General features: G+C 39.4%; 1 protein-coding gene and 1 long non-coding RNA gene across 4 annotated transcripts in view; one reads left to right on the plus strand and one right to left on the minus strand.

Moving 5' to 3' along the window:
- LOC146973998 (uncharacterized) overlaps positions 1 to 20,578 on the plus strand; it is a 127,042-nt gene that overhangs the window by 98,788 nt on the left and 7,676 nt on the right. The gene's annotated exons all lie outside the window — the stretch shown is intronic.
- Positions 1 to 20,578, minus strand: part of aff4 (AF4/FMR2 family, member 4) — a 67,269-nt gene that overhangs the window by 43,621 nt on the left and 3,070 nt on the right. For 2 of the 3 annotated variants that reach the window (XM_085796976.1, XM_085796977.1), the window contains exon 1: positions 7,247 to 7,551. The exons of the other annotated variant lie outside the window; for it this stretch is intronic. In XM_085796976.1, the coding sequence (XP_085653102.1) occupies positions 7,247 to 7,263 (17 nt within the window). In that variant the 5' untranslated portion in view covers positions 7,264 to 7,551. Of the gene's footprint in view, positions 1 to 7,246; positions 7,552 to 20,578 lie in introns of those variants that run through there. 3 annotated transcript variants of the gene reach the window in all.

Here is a 20,578-nt window from a genome sequence, read left to right on the forward strand (position 1 = left end):
CCACCTATAACTACAGCGTGAGTCATCACACGCAGCAGCAGACAACTTGATTTGCACAATGTCAGAGAGTCAGAGAGTCAGAGAGAGAGAGAGAGGAAGGACAGGAAGGAGTTTATATCAGCCAGAGGAGGAGGAAGAGGATCTATCAACACCGGGACCGGATCTATACAACCTGAACTACAGCGACCGACTGGGTTAAAGTGGATAATGATAACAATAATAATGAAACTGTGGGGAAGATTTAACTCCGACCACAATCTGGGAGATTTGACTTCACTTTGCCGCCTCCATCTTGTGGAATAAAAACTTAGATTAGATGTAGTTTATTCATCCCACAACGGGGAAAATTTAGTAAAAAACAGTAAAGACTGTCGTATACTGAGAAGAAGAATCGATTATTCTTTTGTATTTATTTCTAAGGAATTAATTTCAATGACGTCAAAAAGACACAACGCAGTCAAAGAAAACACAACGACAACAGACTGAACTGAACTACGTATGTTATAAAAAGCAGTAGGGCTGGGAATCTTTTACTATCTCACGATTCAAAATCGATTTTCGATACAAAACGATTTGATTCCTAATGATTTCTGCTTCAGTCTATCGGTGCAAAGGATCCTCATGATCTACTCCAGTCTGCTCTGCAACACAGAATGACTAAAGTGTCTAAACTTTTTCACATTTATTGAGTTTTAAACATTTATCCATGCTTAGATGGAATTGTTGAAACTGTTGCATAAAAGCAATATCACATATTGCTTAAGTAACAAAATGAAAAGTGCCTCTTTAAAAAAAATAGTGCAGTTAAACATGCTGCCTTTTAAATTCTAAGGAAATGGAGGTCGACAACCAGCAGATTTGTTTCTTTTTTGGGGGGGGGGGGGGGGGGGGGGACATTTTATATCGATTCTGAATCGTATTAGCCTAAATGAGAATTGCGATTCTTATGTGAATTGATTTTTTGGCGCACCCAAATAAGTTGTTGATCATCGACTGCGTAACAAATAATCGTGTTGTGTTCGAGTGCACGTTGTAAAATATTGTATAAAAGAAAACCCCCAGTTCGATGCCGCAGAGAAACTTTAATGTTGTTTTTCACACAACATTAAATAACCACTTGAACATTCTTATCTTGCAAAAGGATAACAGATAAGAAAGAAAAAAGTGCAGGCACTCAGGTGGGTTTGAAAAAGTTAAAAACCCTTTATTTTAGTGGGTAAAATTTTAAAAACACCAGATTGTTATATTTCTATCTTGTTAATGGTCAAATAGTCTGTCTATTGGATCTGATTATTTCATAAGTATAATTTTTTCATGAGCCTGATGATGCTTCTTGACTGCACAGATCTAAGGATTCACAGCTGAACTTGATTTTACTATAACTGCTTGGATGTGTCTCTTTTTTAAATTGTACCCACTAAAACAAAAGGTTTTTAACTTTTTCAAACCCATCCGAGTGTCTGCACTTTTTTCTTTCTAATCACATGTTGAGTAGCTGCTGTGTGACCAGTTTAATAAAGTGCTGACAGACGGTGGCGACGTGCTCTCTTTCACAACTTTAGAAATACATTTAAAAAAAGGTTTAAATGCACAAAGTGTCATAAATGCAGCAAACAAACTAAAAACACAGAGTTGCGCTTTTATTTTCTATCATCTGAAGAGAGCGGCAAATACGAATGATGATGTAAAACGCAACGAGCGGTGCTACAGACGACCTGCGTACTCATTAACTGTAGGTGTGTCTCCATTGTTAAAGTTTAGTCTTACTTCAGTTTCATTTTTACCATCGGGACTCAAAGTTAATTTATTCCTGGATTTATATTTGTTCTTTTCCACTGTCAAACTAGACAATAAGATAAAGTTAAATGTCTTTACTTTTGCTGTTTTCATTCATGTTTTACAAAAGGGTTGATACATAAAGCTGTTTTAAATAACAAACTGCTATCAGTATCAGTCGACACCCAGAGTATCAGAATTTCTCTACTTCCAGTTTTTCCCTCTTCCCTGGTTCTTAGTAATAATAATAATACATTTTTTTATTTATAAGTGCTTAAAAGATGCTTGAACACAAACGCTCATCAGGACCAATCGTGCTTCTTCCTCCCTGCTCATTACCAGCCAATCATTTCCTCTGTAGTCAATAACAACGACAGAGTGAGAGAAGCCAGTGAGGACGGGTCAGATTTTTTTGTTTCTTTAAGACCAAAACAATATCAGAATCGTTGTGTGTTAAATTTTGCAAGAAACCAAAAGCCAGGGTTTAAAAAAAATGAACATTTTTTATCATTACATTCTTTTTTAGCAACTCTCTCTGAACCAGTTCATGTAATAAATGAGGCCGGTTCACATTTCTACTGGTGGAAAATGACACTAAATGATGATTTTATGCTTTTAGTTTTACAGCTGCTACAAGGACACGAACATGTTTTATGGAAATGAGCCTCTTGATGTTTTAAAAAGCCGCCGGAGCAGCAGCAGAGACATTAATAAACACTGCTCATGTCAGTTCTCTGCCCAACAAACTGACTGATCTATCGGCTTCTCCAGCTGAACAGGAGGTTACACCATGTCACACTGCAGCGCCGCACTAAACACAAGACAACAGCCTCCTTTGTTTGCACAACACTCCACTCGTGCATAAATGTTGGCATTCAGCAGGCTTTTCTAAAAAAAAAAAAAAGAAAAAAATCTAAACATCTTCACTGACGGGTTGCTCCGACTCTTTCCAGTAAAAAAAGAAAAGAGAGAAAACGTCTTGTTTTCATAGAAAGGTCACTCTGGTTCTCTGTGTGAACAGAAAAAACAAAACAACGTGTGCTCCTGGTTTTGAATAAATAAGGAAGTACAGCACGTACCCACATTAAGGAAAGAATGTGAAAATCCTGCACTGATGTGATGTTATGATGTGACTTTGTTTGAATACGGAGAGAAAAAAAAACTCTCAGCTTGTTGCATGATGGGTTTTTTTTTTTTTTTAGCTACACAGCAAACCAGAAGCAAGTTTTAAAGACTCGCTCACTCACTGTAAATATTTCCCCTCGTGTCTAAAAGAAGAAGAAACTTCGTCTGTAAACAGGTCCAAACACAAAAATCTGGAAATCCTGTTTCTACCAAAACGTAAAAAAGAAGAAATCAAGACTGTGAAGAAGCTTTAAATGTTTCTGACTGTGGTGATAAACACCTCGTTTCGTGTGGTCGAGTTATCAGTGTCTCTATTTCTGGAAGGAAACTAAACTAAACTAGTGCTGAATGTGCACAAACGAGGCGTCAGGTTTTTCAATTCAAACACATTCATCATGATTCCTGAAAAACTTCTGAATCAAAGCAAAGTAAATTTTGCATCTACTTGCTCATGTGCAACCAGAAAATTTGCCTTTTCTTTTTAAAAAAAAAGATATAATGTGTAGGAATTCCCCCCATCTAGCGGTGCGGTTGCATATCTGAACGTATTCTTGATGTTGCATTCACGTGAAATCGGGCAGACATCAGACAGACAACAGATGCTGCATGTAACAGGATAAACAAACGTCTAAACAAGTGACAATATGTTGTCATGGTGATGTGGTATTGTTTTACCGTCTTTCTCTGGTCGAGTAAAATGACATCCGGTTGGTTTGCCGACTAGACGGCCGTCTGCCTGACTGCACCTGAATGCAACACCGGTGCCTCCGTCCTTCCTCACACTACACAGTGGTGACGGTTTTAACAGGCCGTTTCCGTGGTTACCTACGGTCACGATGCAACATGGCCGCCTCGGTTCGGTGCGTCGCCCACTTATGTATTTGTAACGACTTGTAACAACTCATTCTAAGGAACCAGAAAGCTTTACTTTGGATGCAGCTGTGATTCACCTTCAGTGAAATACGGATTTATGAAAGACAGGTTTGATTTTTGATCATAAAAAGCCAAATAAGTTACACACTGGGGCTTTAAAAACGGGTGAAACATGGAAGGAGCAACTCAGAGTATCTGGAAACTGTCATTACAGGTGTCAGGCCGACGTTTGTGAGGCTCATGAATGAAAAGGAAATGTGAATATTTGTTTTGCAAGTTGATTTACAGTGTGTAGCCTTAAATTTTCTGCTTTTTCAGATTTCTTTAGTAAGAAAAAAGTTATTCTGCAGCCCTGTATGCATCACCTGACTTCTGCAGATCGACAACCAAACTGTGGCCGATCGTCCACAAACACAGTAAATGTTATTTCTGCACGACAATAGTAGAAAGAAAGACAGAGAGGGAGAGTTTGTCTACAGGAACTTTAACATAATAATAAACCCGTTTAGAAACCGATTGCACAACGACACACACACACACACAGACACACACACGAGGAGGAGGAACTACAGATATTCTCTTATCTCTAATCTCATATGTGTGCACACCTCACTCACACACACACACACACACACAGACACAGACACACACCAGGACGTTATTAGGCTCATGATGTCACAGCAGGAGCCAGGGATCAATGCAGCTCCTCACGTGATGTCATGGTGGAAGAGAACGTAAACAAAATGGAGACGGCCATTGGTCAAAAACTTACTTTTTGACATCCATGTTTAAAAAGGGATAGTTCAACATTTAGTCAGATCCTCCTCTCACCATAATCCCTATTATAGTCGTAGCAGTAGGTTCATCATCACCTTTAATTATCGGTGCATGTTGTTTTGAGATCGGCGGGGCAGAGACGTGAGCTCTGCACAGAGTGTGTTTCCACGTTTCCCCTCATCAAACTCATCAAATACACAATCCAACAACTCCACAACGCTCTGGTGGACAAGTTGTGAGCTGCACATTCACCACGATAGGAAATAATCATGTAACATTACCAGAGAGAGTTGTATTAGAGACAAATGCAACCGGAACTACATTCCAGACACGGCTGCTGCTGGGCGGAGGGATTTCAGAAAAGAAAGTAGTTCAGAGTATTTGTTTCATGTGTCATTCGAACTAAGTCGGAACTCAGATCTTTCCGACCTCGGAGCTCCAACTTGGCGAAGTCGGAAAAAAGAAAATCTCCCCCGACTTTGATCAACAACGATCTGCACTGGTACAGAACCACGACATCACAATCAACAGTAAAGCATAAATTAAAATGCATTTAAATGCCAAAATACATTAAAACGTTCTGTTTTTTGTGTCCTTTGTAATGTTTTTGTGCCTGATGTGACGTGAAGCACTTTATTAAATGCAAAGTTTGTCCCGGTCCGCCTTGTTTTTGGTAAATGTGGTGCATCTTGAATAGTTTGAAGTCGGAAATCTGGGTTTTTTTCCAAATGGGAAATTCCGAGGTCCGAGTCGTCTCGAACGCAGCATTATACATGATTATCTCACAGCGTGGTGAATGTGCGGGTCACAACTTGTCCACCAGAGCGTTGTGTATTTGATGAGTTTGATGCTTCACCTCCATCGTGTTCACTGAGCAGCTCACGTCTCTGCCCCGCTGATCTTTAAACAACAGAAAGCGCAAAAGACATTTTACAAATTATTACAAAAGTTAATTTTTATCATGTTAATGGGTCATTTTCTCCTTCTGCTTCTCATTTTTGTGCTAAGGTAACCATGGCAGTTTTTTCTCCATATTAAATCTGGTTGGGTCGTTGTTGACATTGAAATTTGGAAGCTTACAAAAGTTTTACTTCTGCACGTTTTCAGGTTTTGTTCTGCAACGATTTTGAAAGTCAAAACATTGCATAAGTAAAAACTTTGAGGAGATTGTGGGAGATTTGGGGATAATGTTTGAGCAACATCTTTACTTTAAAGGTGATGAACCTACTGCTATGACCATAGGGATTATGGTGAGAGGAGCATCTGACTAAATGTTGGACTGTCCTGTCCCTTTAAGACGTTAAATCTGTTCTGTCTTTATAAATCACAGTTTTGTGGAAAGATGTTTTTTGTTGTGTTGAACGTCTCCAGGTGTTTCACTGTGGGTGACGCCACTGAATCTGTACTTTTCTGACACTTCATGAGCCTCCGGAGATAAAAAAACATAAACACAGAAGTCAAAACAAGACGTTTATGGACCTCGCGGCGCTCCGTAGATGTCTCCCCCAGCGCTCCTGCAGCCTGAGCCCAACATAACATAACATAACATAACATGACATAACATAACATAACATAACATGACATGACAGAGCAGCTACTATGTACGAATACAGCACGTTGTCTGGGATGTACCCAACAGATAAGTCTTAGTTTCAAATTCACTCTTTGGGTCTTTAAAGTTTAACACCAGGGGGTTTCCTTCTCCAGTCCTGACCCAGTTTTAGTGACGACGACCGACCAAAACGACCGACCAAACTCTGAAAAACCACAATGTCTGCCACTGTTTACCTGCTGAGGCCTTCAACACCACTACACTGCTCTGTAGTGTAGTAAAGCGTAGTGTTTATGTATGTGCTCATCTTCCTTTAATCCTGAAAGCAGGAATGTGTGGGGGGAAAACACCCAGAACAAACATTAATATCTATTATTTTACCCATTAAAAAAGAAAAAAAACTAAAAGCCTGAGTTTAAATATTTGTCTAAAGCGCCTCCTGCTCCATCCAAGGCCGCAAAAACACAGCACCGGGCTAATCAGTCTCAGAGAGAGAGATAGATAGATAGATAAAAGGCAAATAAGGCAAATAGAACAAAAAAAAAAACAGGGAAAACAGGCCCGAGTCTCTAAGCAAATGACTTCTCACACAGCGGCGGCGTTTTATTTTTATCATCATCATCATCAAAGTGCAACGTCTCGTCTCTATAGCTGCTGCTGCGTTGTTTTATTGTGATCATTCAACAGTGTGTCAGGTTTTGAAAAGGTCAAAGTCTGATGGTTCGCTCCGGCCGGCACCTAAATTAATCAGCTCATCTGCCTGTTTCTCTCTCTCAGCCACAACACAACACAACACAACCTAACGTAACGAAACGAAACAACAACCAACCAGAGGCCACATCTTCTTCTTCAACACACTTTAACACACACAGACACACAAAAAAAAGGGAAGAACTGATGGCTATCTATCTATCTATCTCTTCTGCACCATGACTACAACAACAGGACTACAGGGTTTCAGTGACACAGCCATTATGTACGGTAAAAGCCAACAGAAGAAACACAAGTTAATGAGGACGTTTGTGTGTGTATAAATGTATTTATACACTGATTTACTTTCATATTCATGTATATTTATGTATATTTGACACTCATACAGAAGAGAAACGAGTGAAGCAGCCAACTAAGCTGTGCAGTTCTTACCCTGACTGAGAGGCCATGGCCCCGACCACTGAAACATTGGAAGAAGGAGGAGGAGGAGCTCACAGTCTCTCTCTCTCTCTCAGGGATTCACAAGTTTTCTCCTCATGACTTGTTGTCAGCCTCCTCAGATTTCTACTAAAACAAACAAACCTCAGAGGGTTCGTTTGTTTTTTGTTTCTCCCTCTTTTTCTCTTTCTTTCTCTGTCTAAAACATTTTCTCTTTTTAAAAAAGAAAACTCAAACCCAACAACCAAGAGTTTCTTTACTCCACTCGATGGAACAGTGTATTTCCTTGGAGTGGAGACAAATCTGACTTAGTGAGGGGAGGTGACTGCTCCTTCATGGGAGAAACCACGTCACCGACCGGCGGGGGGGTGGAGGGGGTCACATGTTAGGTAAAGTTGAGCATTTGTTTCTATAAAATCATTTGTTTCTGTGTTATTATTCATTATATTTACTTGTTATACCTTTAAAACTATCCATACATCTTGTTATGCAATATTTATTCTACCCGATGCAGTATTATTAAACATATTTTAATATTTTACCCCCTATTCTTTTTGAAGTTAAGTATCTAATGTGTATATATATATATTTTTTTGCCTTTACTGAGATCAGCCCCAACTGTAAGCACTTTTATTTGACTTTTTTTATTCTTCTTTGCTCCCGTTTTTAACTCTGTGTTTCTGTTTTTATGCTGTTTTTTTAAATTTTTTTAATGTTTTGTCTTTATGTAAAGCACATTGAGTTGCCTTGGTATGAAATGCGCTATATAGATAAAGATGCCTTGCCTTGCCTTTACATTAAAGAGGATATACAGTTAGAAAACAGAGGGATAAAGACAGAGTATACGTTTAAAAAACCTTTAGTTTCAGGTTCAACTCAAAGTTTATCTGATAAAATAAGATGCGTTTATTTTTAGTTTGTTTGTTTTGTTTTGTTAAAGGATGTTTAACTCTATATAAAACAGTTTTACACTGTTATTAATTCACTAACTAGTCTTACAGGCCACTCAGACAGACAGAGAGAAGAGGAAGCAACCACCCTCTCCACCCCCCCTCTCTCTCCGACAGAATGGAACAGTCCGCCTCCTCCCATATAAGGACATGTTATTTTACACCACAGGGCCTCTCCTCCTGCGTGATGTCACTGCCCTCGGCGCGGCCAGGGCCAATCAGAGCGCGTGTTTCCGTCAACAACCTCCCTCCCCCCCACTATGCCCCGAGCAGCAGCAGCAGCAGCCGAACTCGCTTCTTAAAGAGACAGCGACGTCGTTTCCGGCTTCGGCTCAGGTTGTAACAAACCGGGAACGTTTTCATCATCATCAGCTGCACATGATGATGACACATGTTCACAAATGTGTTATCATTTTTTTTAATCATCTGCTACAGAAAACAGCCTCCGAAAAACATCTGTAAACTGAAACTTTCCAACTTACTGAACAATAAATAGGCTATTAGTCGCTTTTTTTTAAACCTACACTGTTCAAAAAAATAAAGGGAACACTTAAACAACACATCTTAGATCTCAATCAATGAAACTTTATCCCTCTGTTTTCTAACTGTATATCCTCTTAGATTTAATGTAAAAGCAAGGCAAGGCATCTTTATTTATATAGCGCATTTCATACCAAGGCAACTCAATGTGCTTTACATAAAGACAAAACATAAAAAAAAGAAAAGAAAGAAAAACAGCATAAAAACAGAAACACAGAGTTAAAAACGGGAGCAAAGAAGAATAAAAAAAGTCAAATAAAAGTGCTTACAGTTGGGGATGATCTCAGTAAAGGCAAAAAAAATATATATATATACACATTAGATACTTAACCTCAAAAAGAATGGGGGTTAAAATATTAAAATACGTTTAATAATACTGCATCAGGTAGAATAAAAATATTGCAGTTTAAAATCGTTATTCAATATATAGTAGAGTGTGTTGAGAATAAAATAACATAAAAATGATCAATGTAAATCAAAATGATCATCAATTACCAGGTTGATTTCACACGGGTGTGATATACTTGGAGTTACAATGTGTTGTTTAAGTGTTCCCTTTATTTTTTTGAGCAGTGTATAATTAACTATAATTTAACCTATGAAACTTACTTCACTTTTATCAATAGGACAATTTAAAACCATAACTACATATTATTTTCCCTGTAACTGCTCCTGCTTTTAACTAATTTATCCTCAACACCTTTAACTTCTGGTATTCTGTTATGCTTATGTATGTTTCAAATGTCTTGTCTTCTGTCCTTATATGTTTTGTGTTTCATCTCGGCTATATTGTAAATGAGGATACTCCTCAATATATCTCTGAGTTTAAATAAAGGTTATGAAATGAAATGAATTGAAACTGAACTGGATGATTGATTGATTGAAATGTGCAGATCCCATTGCTTCCACTGCAGATATCTCTGTAACATTATAGTCTATAGGATTGTTTAAAGCAAAAAGCTCTTGTCATTTTTACTCCTCTGTATCTAAAATGTAGAAGAATATCCTTTATTGTCATTGCCATATGTCTTTTTAATTTGCATAAACTGTCTAATTGACCTATATAACTGACCTATAATGTCTAATTGACCTATATAACTGACCTATAATCATGTTTCATGTTTCTACAAACGGTGAAGTAAACTCTCATCTCCATATCTATCTGGTGTGTTTACATTTGTTCTGCAACGCTGCACAGGAAAGACGGAGTGAAAAACTCTTTTAATATCATGTGAAATCTGAATTAATCTGAGATAGTTTCACAATCTCTTTCAAGATAGGAGCTAAAATACTTAAATACTTGCATAAAAAAAGACAGCAATGGCCTACAACTCTCCTCTCTCTCCTCACCTACACACCTGAAGGCAACAGCTTGTACATACATAATTAAATAAGGGATTAATGCTTATTTCAAACACTATATTGATGCTTTTTAATCTTCACGACTGCTGTGTAATCAGTCACGGTATCATTTACAGGAAGAACGACACTTTAAAACGTAAAACCACTCGACTCGTCAGTTTCCAGTCGCCTCATTGTGACATCTTATGACTCAGACTGATGACGCTGCAACGGCTCCCAGGAATTTTAATTATTTCATATTTAATCTGGTACATTTTTTTCCTAAACTCTCTTTCTGTCTCTGTTTACTTGAGTCGATGACGGGTTATTTTCAGCACATCCATTGTATAACCCATTTAACTTTTATAAATAGAAGCAGGGTACTACTCACGGTTGATTTAATCAATAACCAGTCTAATAACTTTAGCACATGAAAAGGCTTCGTGTGATACGACCGGACTGGTGGGAAACATCTTTAACAGCAGCAGAATGTTTCATCAAAATTCGTTTTCTTGTGGTAGATGTTGGATGTATTTTAATTTACTTTACCTTCCTATATGCCACTGAGCTTTTGTGTTGTTTTAACATTTTTGACTGCTACCGTGCCGTTGAATGTATGAAGATGCATTTCAGATCACAAACAGGGCTGCAACTAACTATTAATCTGTCAAATATGTAAAACGATTAAGTTGTTTGGTCAATAAAATGTTGAAAAACATCAATCAGTGTTTCCCAAACCACAAGATGACGTCTTGTCCACAAACCAAAGAGAGACTCATAAAGGAACAAAGAAACCAGAAATATTCACATTTAAAGGGATAGTTCAACATTTTGGCAAATTGGCCCATCGCCATAATCCCTATAGTCATAGCAGTAGGTTTGTTACCTTTAATTGTCGGTGCAAGCTGTTTTTAGAACGGCGGAGCAGAGCCGTGAGCTGCTCAGAGCTACGCTACGGAGGCTCATTATGGGATTTCTTGGTTTCCCTCATCAAACTCATCAAATACACAATCCAACAACTCCACAACGCTCTGGTGGACAAGTTGTGAGCTGCACATTCACCACGCTATGAGATAATAACACAACGTTACCACACAGAGTTGTTTTAGAGGGAAATACAGAGACTGTTGATGAAAAACTGTCCCTGAAGGCAACGTGCATCAGCGGTTTTGCATGAATTTACTTCTAAAACAACTCCGTAGCGTAGCTCTGAGCAGCTCACGGCTCTGCTCCGCCGTTCTAAAAACAGCTTGCACCGACAATTAAAGGTAACGAGCCTACTGCTATAATGACTATAGGGATTATGGCAATGGGCCAGTTTGCCAAAAATGTTGAACTATCTCTTTAAGAAGCTGAGATCAGAGAATTTGGACTTTTTTGTTAAAAGGAAACCTATTTGATCATCAAAATAGATGACAATTAATTTAATAATAGATTATTGTTCACTTCTACTACTGATCACAAACAAAAAAACAACAGCAGCAGGTTTGAGACGCACTGATCGGAGGATTTCAGAAGCTAGAAGTCGCGTTTACTTTAATACATTTACACGACGGTGACAAGTGACTTCCTGGTTTATAAAAGGAATATACGGAATATATATATTTTGTTTTTTAGTTGTATTTTTTAGTTTTCCAACAACACGGTCTCAGGCTCAGAGGTAGAGAGATGAGCAGCCGGTGACCACCCCGCTGCTTTTGAAGCAAACCTGCTGACTGCAGGAATTCCAGAGGGAGTGTCCATTCAAATGCTGTAAACCTGCCTAGTGCATGCAGCTGTTTGGTGTGTGTGTGTGTGTGTCTCTGTGTGTGTGTGTGTGTGTGTGTTTAGGGAGGGGGGGGCAGTGCAACCAGTAGTACAAGGACTTTATCAGAAACTGCCAATAAATCAATGATCTACTGCAAAAAAAACATATCAATTACAGCAGGAAGGAAACAGCGTGTGTTTTATTTCTAAACCAGGATTAACCCAGATCTTTCTTCTCTTTTTTAAAGTCTCTTTCGGTTTTAAAAAGCCGCCTTTTCATTCATTTAATGTATTTATTTTTTTCCTACACTAGGGTTTCAGATTATCTCCAATTAACATATCAAAACAAGACACCCCGAGTCTTGATTGACACGTTCTCTAAACAACAGCTTCCGTCCTTTTCTTTTCTTTTCTTTTCTTTCCCATTCAGTCGCTCATTGATGCAGGTTTGAAGCATCTGAACTGAGTCACGGTCTGGAATGCCTCCACTCAGCAGGCGGCGGGCATTATCCCAACCACAGGGAGCCGGTGGCGGCGTCGACCAATCACAGCCCGGCGCTCCGACTGTGGAGGCATTTATAAGCTAATTAATTAATTAATAAGATAATTAATTAATGAATTAATCGTGTTCATTTAGGAGCGTTTCTAATGTGTATACGACACCAAACAGGTACAAATAATAAACATATGGTTCAGATATAAAACAGATATAATCCTCTATGACAGCAACAAGATCTTTAAAGGGATAGTTCAACATTTTTTTTTGCAAATTGGCCCATTGCCATAATAATCCCTATAGTCATTATAGCAGTAGGTTCGTTACCTTTAATTGTCGGTGCAAGCTGTTTTTAGAACGGCGGAGCAGAGCCGTGAGCTGCTCAGAGCTACGCTACGGAGGCTCATTATGGGATTTCTTGGTTTCAAACTCATCAAATACACAATCCAACAACTCCACAACGCTCTGGTGGACAAGTTGTGAGCTGCACATTCACCACGCTATGCGATAATAACACAACGTTACCAGATAAAGGTTAAAAAAAAAAAAAAAAAAGCCAGAGTTGTTTTAGAGGGAAATTCATGCAAAACCAGCTGATGCGCGTTGCCTTCAGGGACAGTTTTTCATCAACAGTCTCTGTATTTCCCTCTAAAACAACTCTGTCTGGTAACGTTGTGTTATTATCTCATAGTGTGGTGAATGTGCAGCTCACAACTTGTCCAACAGAGCGTTGTGGAGTTGTTGGATTGTGTATTTGATGAGTTTGATGAGGGAAACCATTAAGAAATCCCATAATGAGCCTCCGTATAGCGTAGCTCTGAGCAGCTCACGGCTCTGCTCCGCCGTTCTAAAAATAGCTTGCACCGACAATTAATTAAAGGTAACGAACCTACTGCTATGACTATAGGGGTTATGGCAATGGGCCAGTTTGCCAAAATGTTGAACTCTCCCTTTAAAAGAAAACTCTAAAACTAATATTGTGCTGTATTTTTATTGCTTATGTTTGAAGAAGTGCTCTTTGTGTAGACTGAGTGTTATATGTGTGTGCTATATATTGTTTTTTTTTATGCAGATGCAAGTTAGCTCTGATATGATGCAGTAAGTGGCAACGTTTATGCTCAATAATGCACATATTTCCTCGAGAATAAATAAAATAACCTTCAATTATATGAAACCAGCGTCATTAGAGCCATTTGAAGTCGTTTCAATCTATACATTACACACATGTAAAACATCCGCCAAACGCTCGTGCACTTTTTCACGATCCTGCTCCTCTTCAACCGATAAAACTACAACTTTATGATTTTTTTTTTTTTTTTTTAACCATTGGACAGCCCCTCCCTTTGGCCCTGAGTCAGTCTATATTGACACAACAACATGACTGTGTATGATGCAACTACAGTGTAAACTTGGGCATGCTCCAGCAAGTTCAGTACACTCAGATAACAACTGGCTTTTTATTATCTAAAAAGGAGGAGGGTTGAACGTTCCCTTCTTCGAATAAAATCGACGTGTTACGATTATTAAACTGTCAGAGTGACCTCAAACAAACGCTACGAGCAGAAATATCAAACTAAATATACTGAAATCTTACTAAAAACAACCTATCTGATGATGTATAAACTGATACATGTTATGTTCAGTCTGCAGGATTATTGTGCATCATGTATTTCTAGTTCCTGATGGGAGGGAAATTATTTAAAGTTCATGAGTTAAAGGGATAGTTCACCCAAAATTCAAATATCACTCATCTCCTATCTCCTCCCCCTCATGTGGACTAAGGGCTGGGAGAAGTTTCAGAGTAGGGCTGGGCGATATGGCAAAAAACGTTATCACGATATGTTTTTCCATATTGATCGATTCTCGATATCGTCTCGATATGTATTTTTTGCTGCCGCTGCCAGTTCAAGCAGCATCCTGACTGAATCCTGAAGAAACCAGAGAATGTGTTCAGTTTGGGAGGATGACATGAGTTCACTTTAATGTTCATTAAGGGTGGAACAGTTCAATAATCCACAGTTTGATTTGATTTACATTGTTGTTGCTGTTGTTTTCTGTTGTCTTTTTTCTACCATACATCAGCTCTAAAATGTGTCAATCATGAGGCTTTAGTCTTTCTAGTTATTTGAACAGGTTGTAGACAAATATTTAGCTATTTAGCTGCTCTGACACCAGGCTTTATGCCGAGCCCACTCTGATGAATCCAGGTGTGTCTGACAGTTGTTGTGACTACTGAGGTCAGAGTCAGACACACCTGGATTCATCAGTTTGTCCAATAATGTAAGACAGGAAGGAAAGGAGCCTGTTTGAGCTCAGGAAGTAGTGGAGCTGTGCATAAAGCCTATTTATTGATCTGACTCGGTAACCACGAGCGCAGTTCACGTCAACTCAGGTGATCTGCAGGTTGTTGTTTCACTTCACCGCTCCGACGCGACGCTCCGTGTGTGTGTGCGCGCGGCGCTGACAGAGAGAGAGGGAGGGAGAGAGGCTGTCGGCGCATACTGTGAGTGGATTTGACTCCGCGCGCACTGTCCGCGGACTTTTGCGGTTTCATAGGCAAGCATACAGTATCACATTTGAAACAGATTGAGTCCGCGCGGTCATAAAAATTGAGCTTTGCACGGAAGGGACCGGCGGACGCCCGCTTTGGGTCCTCGTCTGCCTCGAGTGCGCGCGGACATCCGCGGAGTCAAATACGCCGGAGTATGTGGGGGCCTGAGCCTAGCGCATGTTCTTCACACTGTACATGAGCAAACAGACATGTTACCGCAGAATAAACGTCACAAGCAGCTCCGTGTTTCCTCCACTTTCTGACCGTGGTAGGCTATCATCAGGTTGCTCTGACTCCACACTGACAGGCTTCTTTAGCCGGGACAGACGAACTGATGCTCCACACGTTCACAATCGCTTCAGTTGCCATCGGCTCCACCTCCACTCATTTCCTCCCTCTTTTACAACTTTCACTTTATCACAGCTTGGGATCAATAAAGTATATCTATCTATCTATCCATCTTATCCTTCCTCCCTTTAGCTGCAGCAGCTCAAACAAGCTCTGCATGCTCAGGACAGGAGGCGGAGTATCAGACGGAAGTGTGGCCGGCTGCTGTCGCGCATATTTACTTTCATGTGATATCGAGGAATAGGGCCATAGCTTATTATCGAAATCGTTCAAAGATTTATCGCGATCCCGTATCGAGATCGTTATATCGCCCAGCCCTATTTCAGAGTCCTCCGTGGCTTCTCTGAGTTACAGGGGGTCTCGGCGTAGCAGTGCATGTCCATATGACGGTTGCAAATGGATACCAACTGTCTTCGTAACAAAAAGACACACCAAAAAACATCCAAATACCTCCACATAGCTCGTATGTAATGTCTGTCTTGTATTGAAGCCCCGACATGAAAAAATGTTCCGAAAAAAATTAAATAAGTCTATGTTTTAAGTTTGTTTGTAGCGGAAGCTCCTCTTCCCGGTTCGTTCAGGAGCTTTGAGAAGCTTCCGCTATAAAACAAGCTTGAAATATAGACTTATTCAATTTTTTTCGGGACAATTTCGCATTTCGGGGCTTCAATACAAGACGGACATTACATACGAGCACAATGGAGGTATCTGGATGTTTCTTGGTGTGTCTTTTTGTTACGAAGACAGTTGGTATCCATTTGCAACCGTAATATGGACATGCACTGCTACGCCGAGACCCCCTGTAACTCAGAGAAGCCACGGAGGACTCTGAAACTTCTCCCAGCCCGTAGCTGTAAGGCTTTTTTATATGAAACATAAGAAGTGTTATTCCTCGCTAAGACACGATGAATTAACCGTTCCTCATTCTGACCTCTTGGAAACGTACGATTACTACCAGCAGTAACATGACCTACAACCTACAACACCCGTTAACTCTGCAGCCGGGCGTCACGCCAAGTCATCACCACATCATAGCTTCATAATATCATATATAATAACAACCAACAACACCAAACCTCACCCCAACTTTATTTAGGAGTTGTTGGGGGTTTGTCTTTTTTTTTTAGCAACGTGACACAGTTTAGTTTTTCTTTTTCATATCGAGCTCATCGCTGTGAGAACAGAGTGGACTAAATCTGACACTGTTAGTATCTCAGTATGTGCCCGGCTGCCTGCAAATAGAAACACACTGAACTATAGCTTACTACGCTGAACCTTAAAATAACCCTCTCTCTCTCTCTCTCTCTCTCTCTCTGCTGCTGCTGCTGCTGCATCCCCCTCTTCACCCCCCCACAGACACTCTGATACACGAATGCGAGATGAAAAACGCCGGCTGATTGATGAGAAACTTGACTGATTGAAATGTGCAGATCCCAAAAAGCTCTTGTCATTTTTCCTGTTGTTGCTGATTCATTCGTTACCGTCTATAAAAGCTGCTCCGATGGATTTAATTCACTGCCGTTTTACCAGAAGTACCAGCGATGACTGATACAGTTACAGTTTCCAGACCCAATTATTATAAATATATATAAATATATAAATATAGCTCTGGAAAAAAATGAAGAGACCACTTCAAAAATGATCAGTTCCTCTGGTTTTTACTATTCATAGCTATGTGTTTGAGTAAAATGAACACTTTTGTTTCACTCTATAACAAAATTTCTCCCAAATTATTATATTATTATATATAAATATTGTCATTTAGAGCATTTAATTGCAGAAAATGAAAATTCTGGTGTTTTCAGACCTTGTATAATGCAAAGAAAACAAGTTCATATTCATTTTTAAAACAACACAACACTACTTTTTAAACTTAGGAAGAGTTTAGAAATCAAAATTGGTGGAATAATCCCAATTTTTAATCACAGCAGTGTTTTTTTTTCTTTATTTATAATCTTTCTTCCTTATTAATATGATTTGGTTCAGGTGAGCAGCTAAGTAGAGTGAGGTGTGCTTGTGTTGGAGTTCAATGGACACTGGAATCAATGGCTGCCACATGTAGAGAAGCTGATTTATTAAGAACATTTTGGAGTAGTGGTCTCTTTATTTTTTCCAGAGCTGTATATAAATATATATATGACAGGACGGATCTATGCCGTATCTGTGAGATGAAACGGCGTTAATGAGCTTCACCTCCACGGGACGACACGGCCACATCAGAGCTTAACTTCACATCCTGGAGAACAAAAAGCTGGAGAGCAGATGCATGAGGTCAAGGCGACGCTACGCCAACGTCAACGGCGTGTTTTTCTGCTGCGTGAGCGACGGTACGGAGGGATAAGAAGAAAAAAGGAAAGAAAAAAGAAAAGAAAAAGAGCTGCTGATGTCTGATTAGATCCAAGCTAATTAAACTGGCAGAGCCTTCAAACAAGTTTCTCTCAGCGAAGCTTGTCTTTGTGAAAAGGAAATAAGATTTGATTATGAACTCACTCACCACAGGCCTCCGCCGAGGACACAATCAGCTCTTGGCTTATGGTGAGAAAGGTAGAAGCATGTGCAAGATAAACAAAAAACATGATCGAGATGCTTCATGTCTGACTTTCCTTATTGAATTCACTCCAGTTTAACTAAGACAACACTGGAAATGCACAAAACCTAAATATCGCAATAAAAAAAAACAAGTAATGGAAACAAAACATCTCCAATATCGCAAAAACATTTTTACTCTCTCATGAGTCGACGTGTCGATATCAAAAGTATCACATTTACACGTTGCTCAACAAATCAAACAAATCACTAAATGCAAAATGTTTTGAACGTCCATCTTCCTTAAAACTGAGTCTCACGGGTCGTGATGTTATGAGAAGTTTGGGATGTCGCTGTTAACTGTATTGCTGTCCTAAACGATTATTTTTCTCTCGATTAATCTACCAACTATTTTCTCGATTAGTCGATTAGTCAAACTATTAATTTTTCGACTACTCTAGCAATTATTTTTTAGTGGACGATTATTAATCTACAAAAACACTTTGGTACGCCTTCTCTGTTTTGATCCATGTGAGGTTCAGTCTGATAACTGTTCGTCACGTCCGTGTGAATAACCAAACAATAGTTTCTTCTGTTACGGTCGCCAGATCTTTAGTCTTTAACAGAATTACGGCTCATTCACAAAAAAACGGATGGAAAAAAACCTGCAAATGCAATTGTGCTATTTTGAAATTTAAGAAATTTCACTTCCGTTTTGTGAAAACCTGTGATGGAAATCCGGCTACTGTTGAGACAAGAGAGGAGCGATGTTACGCCTCCCGTTAACATCGTTTTACACAGAGCATTTTTATATAAAATGCTCAAATACGTCTAATTACTTGATAAACGGCTATTTCTTTCCAACTAGTTGAGGGACTGAAAAAAATATATATATAACGTACACTTTAACAGGTGTATTATTATTTTGTGACGGGACTTCTTGAGCTAAGTAACGGCATTACAACGGGGGAAACAGTAACTTTTTTGATTACTCGTTACTGAAAAAAGTAGCGCCGTTATTTTATAACACTGTTGTTCCCATTACTGAATGACTGATTCCAGATTCTTTGAGTCGCCCCTTCCATGTTTCACCACTGTTAAAAAAAGGGGGTAAATTTTACTGGTTACACATGTGCAAACCGATTTAGAATTTACTTGCACCGTGTCAAATTTTAGGGGCAAAACGCCTCCGTTTAGGGGCAAACTGGAGCCCTGAATGCACAATAATGAAATGTGTCAAAGCCAAAGGAAAAAACCAAACGAGCTCGGTCCACGCTCCTCAGACCGGACAGGACAAACAACAAGTCTCACCACCACCACCACCACCTCTGAGGCCGGAGAACGACATGTGCATGATGTGTCCCTGACTCTGCTGCTGCTGCTGCTGCTGCTTGGCTGCAGAGGAAACTGTTACACTAAAAGCCACAGAGAGAAAAAAAAAACCTAAACAGGAAATGAAGAGGATTTCACAGAACTGCGTCACATGGGGCAAAGCCAGAGAGTAGAAAAAAAAACCTTTCATCTGCCATAACAAACTGACCAACATGTGAATTTCACATAAAACAACCCGTTATATCCAGGTGGCTGCAAAAAACTCTTTCATTACCAACAGCCACCACAACAACAAGGATTCCTGCACTCTCACATAAAAAAAACATTGTTTTAACAACTGAAATATATAAATATCAAGTTATTAAATGATAATCTAATTGTAATTTTGATTTTGTTCATGTCATGTTGTTCAGCCAGTGAGCACAGCACGATTACTAACTGAACTAACCACATAAACATGAGCTTTTTATTAATGTTGGTGACATTTCCCCACCATGACACACCCTGTAAACCAGTTTAACTTTTATTCTGCTCGTTCTACTTCTATGCAGTACACTTAAATGTCATCAGCTATCATCAAACACACACCAAAGCTCAGTAAAGCTGATAAAGTGTGCAGGTTTTACAATGAATCATGCATGTTATGTATCCGTAAGTGTCATAAGAAATTGGTAAAGTCCTGAGTTTGATTAAATTATCTCTCTTATAGGCTGTGCACATGTAAATAAGACACTAATGGACAACACACTAGTGGTGGTGGCGATAGGACAATATTAAATCATGAAGGATTAGAATGAGGTGACGATCTATGGAGCATTTTCTTTTCTATCCATTGCTGTTCTACACTCCTGAATGGACACGTCAGCTGTTTTCCCTCTGCCAAATTTTGCTAGTCCGCTTCATAAGTTAATCAAAACCGTCTGGTACTGTGTGTACTCAGAGTCTTAAGCATGTCAATGTTCTTTAACGTTCATTGTACCCGGCACAAACTGATTTAAAGCTGAACTCTCCAGGTCTGGTCTCTCTCCTCCTCCTCTGTGTCTCTAACCCTCCTCTCCTCCATGTGCATCATCTGTTTCCAACAACGAAGAAGCCGGTGAGAAATCAATCCATGGAGCGGTGGATAAGGTTATTTATCATCTACCATGTTACCATGTGTATATCTGTGTCGTCTTATCTGGCATCAACAAGAGATTACGGGAAGGCAGAGAGCCTCCGTTCTCCCTGGGACTAGTTACAACTCATGTTAAGGGACAAACGGAGCAGAGTTAAGGTGGAAATCCTACATAGTTCCTCTTTAAGCGAAACAGTCTGATACTGAGAGATACTACTTGTCCTAAGTCACGTATTTTCTTTCAGTGAAACAGTCGGGTTGCACCGTCCAGCAACTTGCAAAACAGTCAAAAACACACTAGTTAAAGCCGCAGTGTGTAACTTATTTGGCTTTTTATCAGCAAAAATCAAACATGTCTTTCATAAATACGTATTTCACTGAA

This window comes from Trachurus japonicus, chromosome 14, assembly GCF_045865225.1.
Source record: "Trachurus japonicus isolate A0001 chromosome 14, Traja_1.0".
NCBI classification, from domain to species: Eukaryota; Metazoa; Chordata; class Actinopteri; order Carangiformes; family Carangidae; genus Trachurus; species Trachurus japonicus.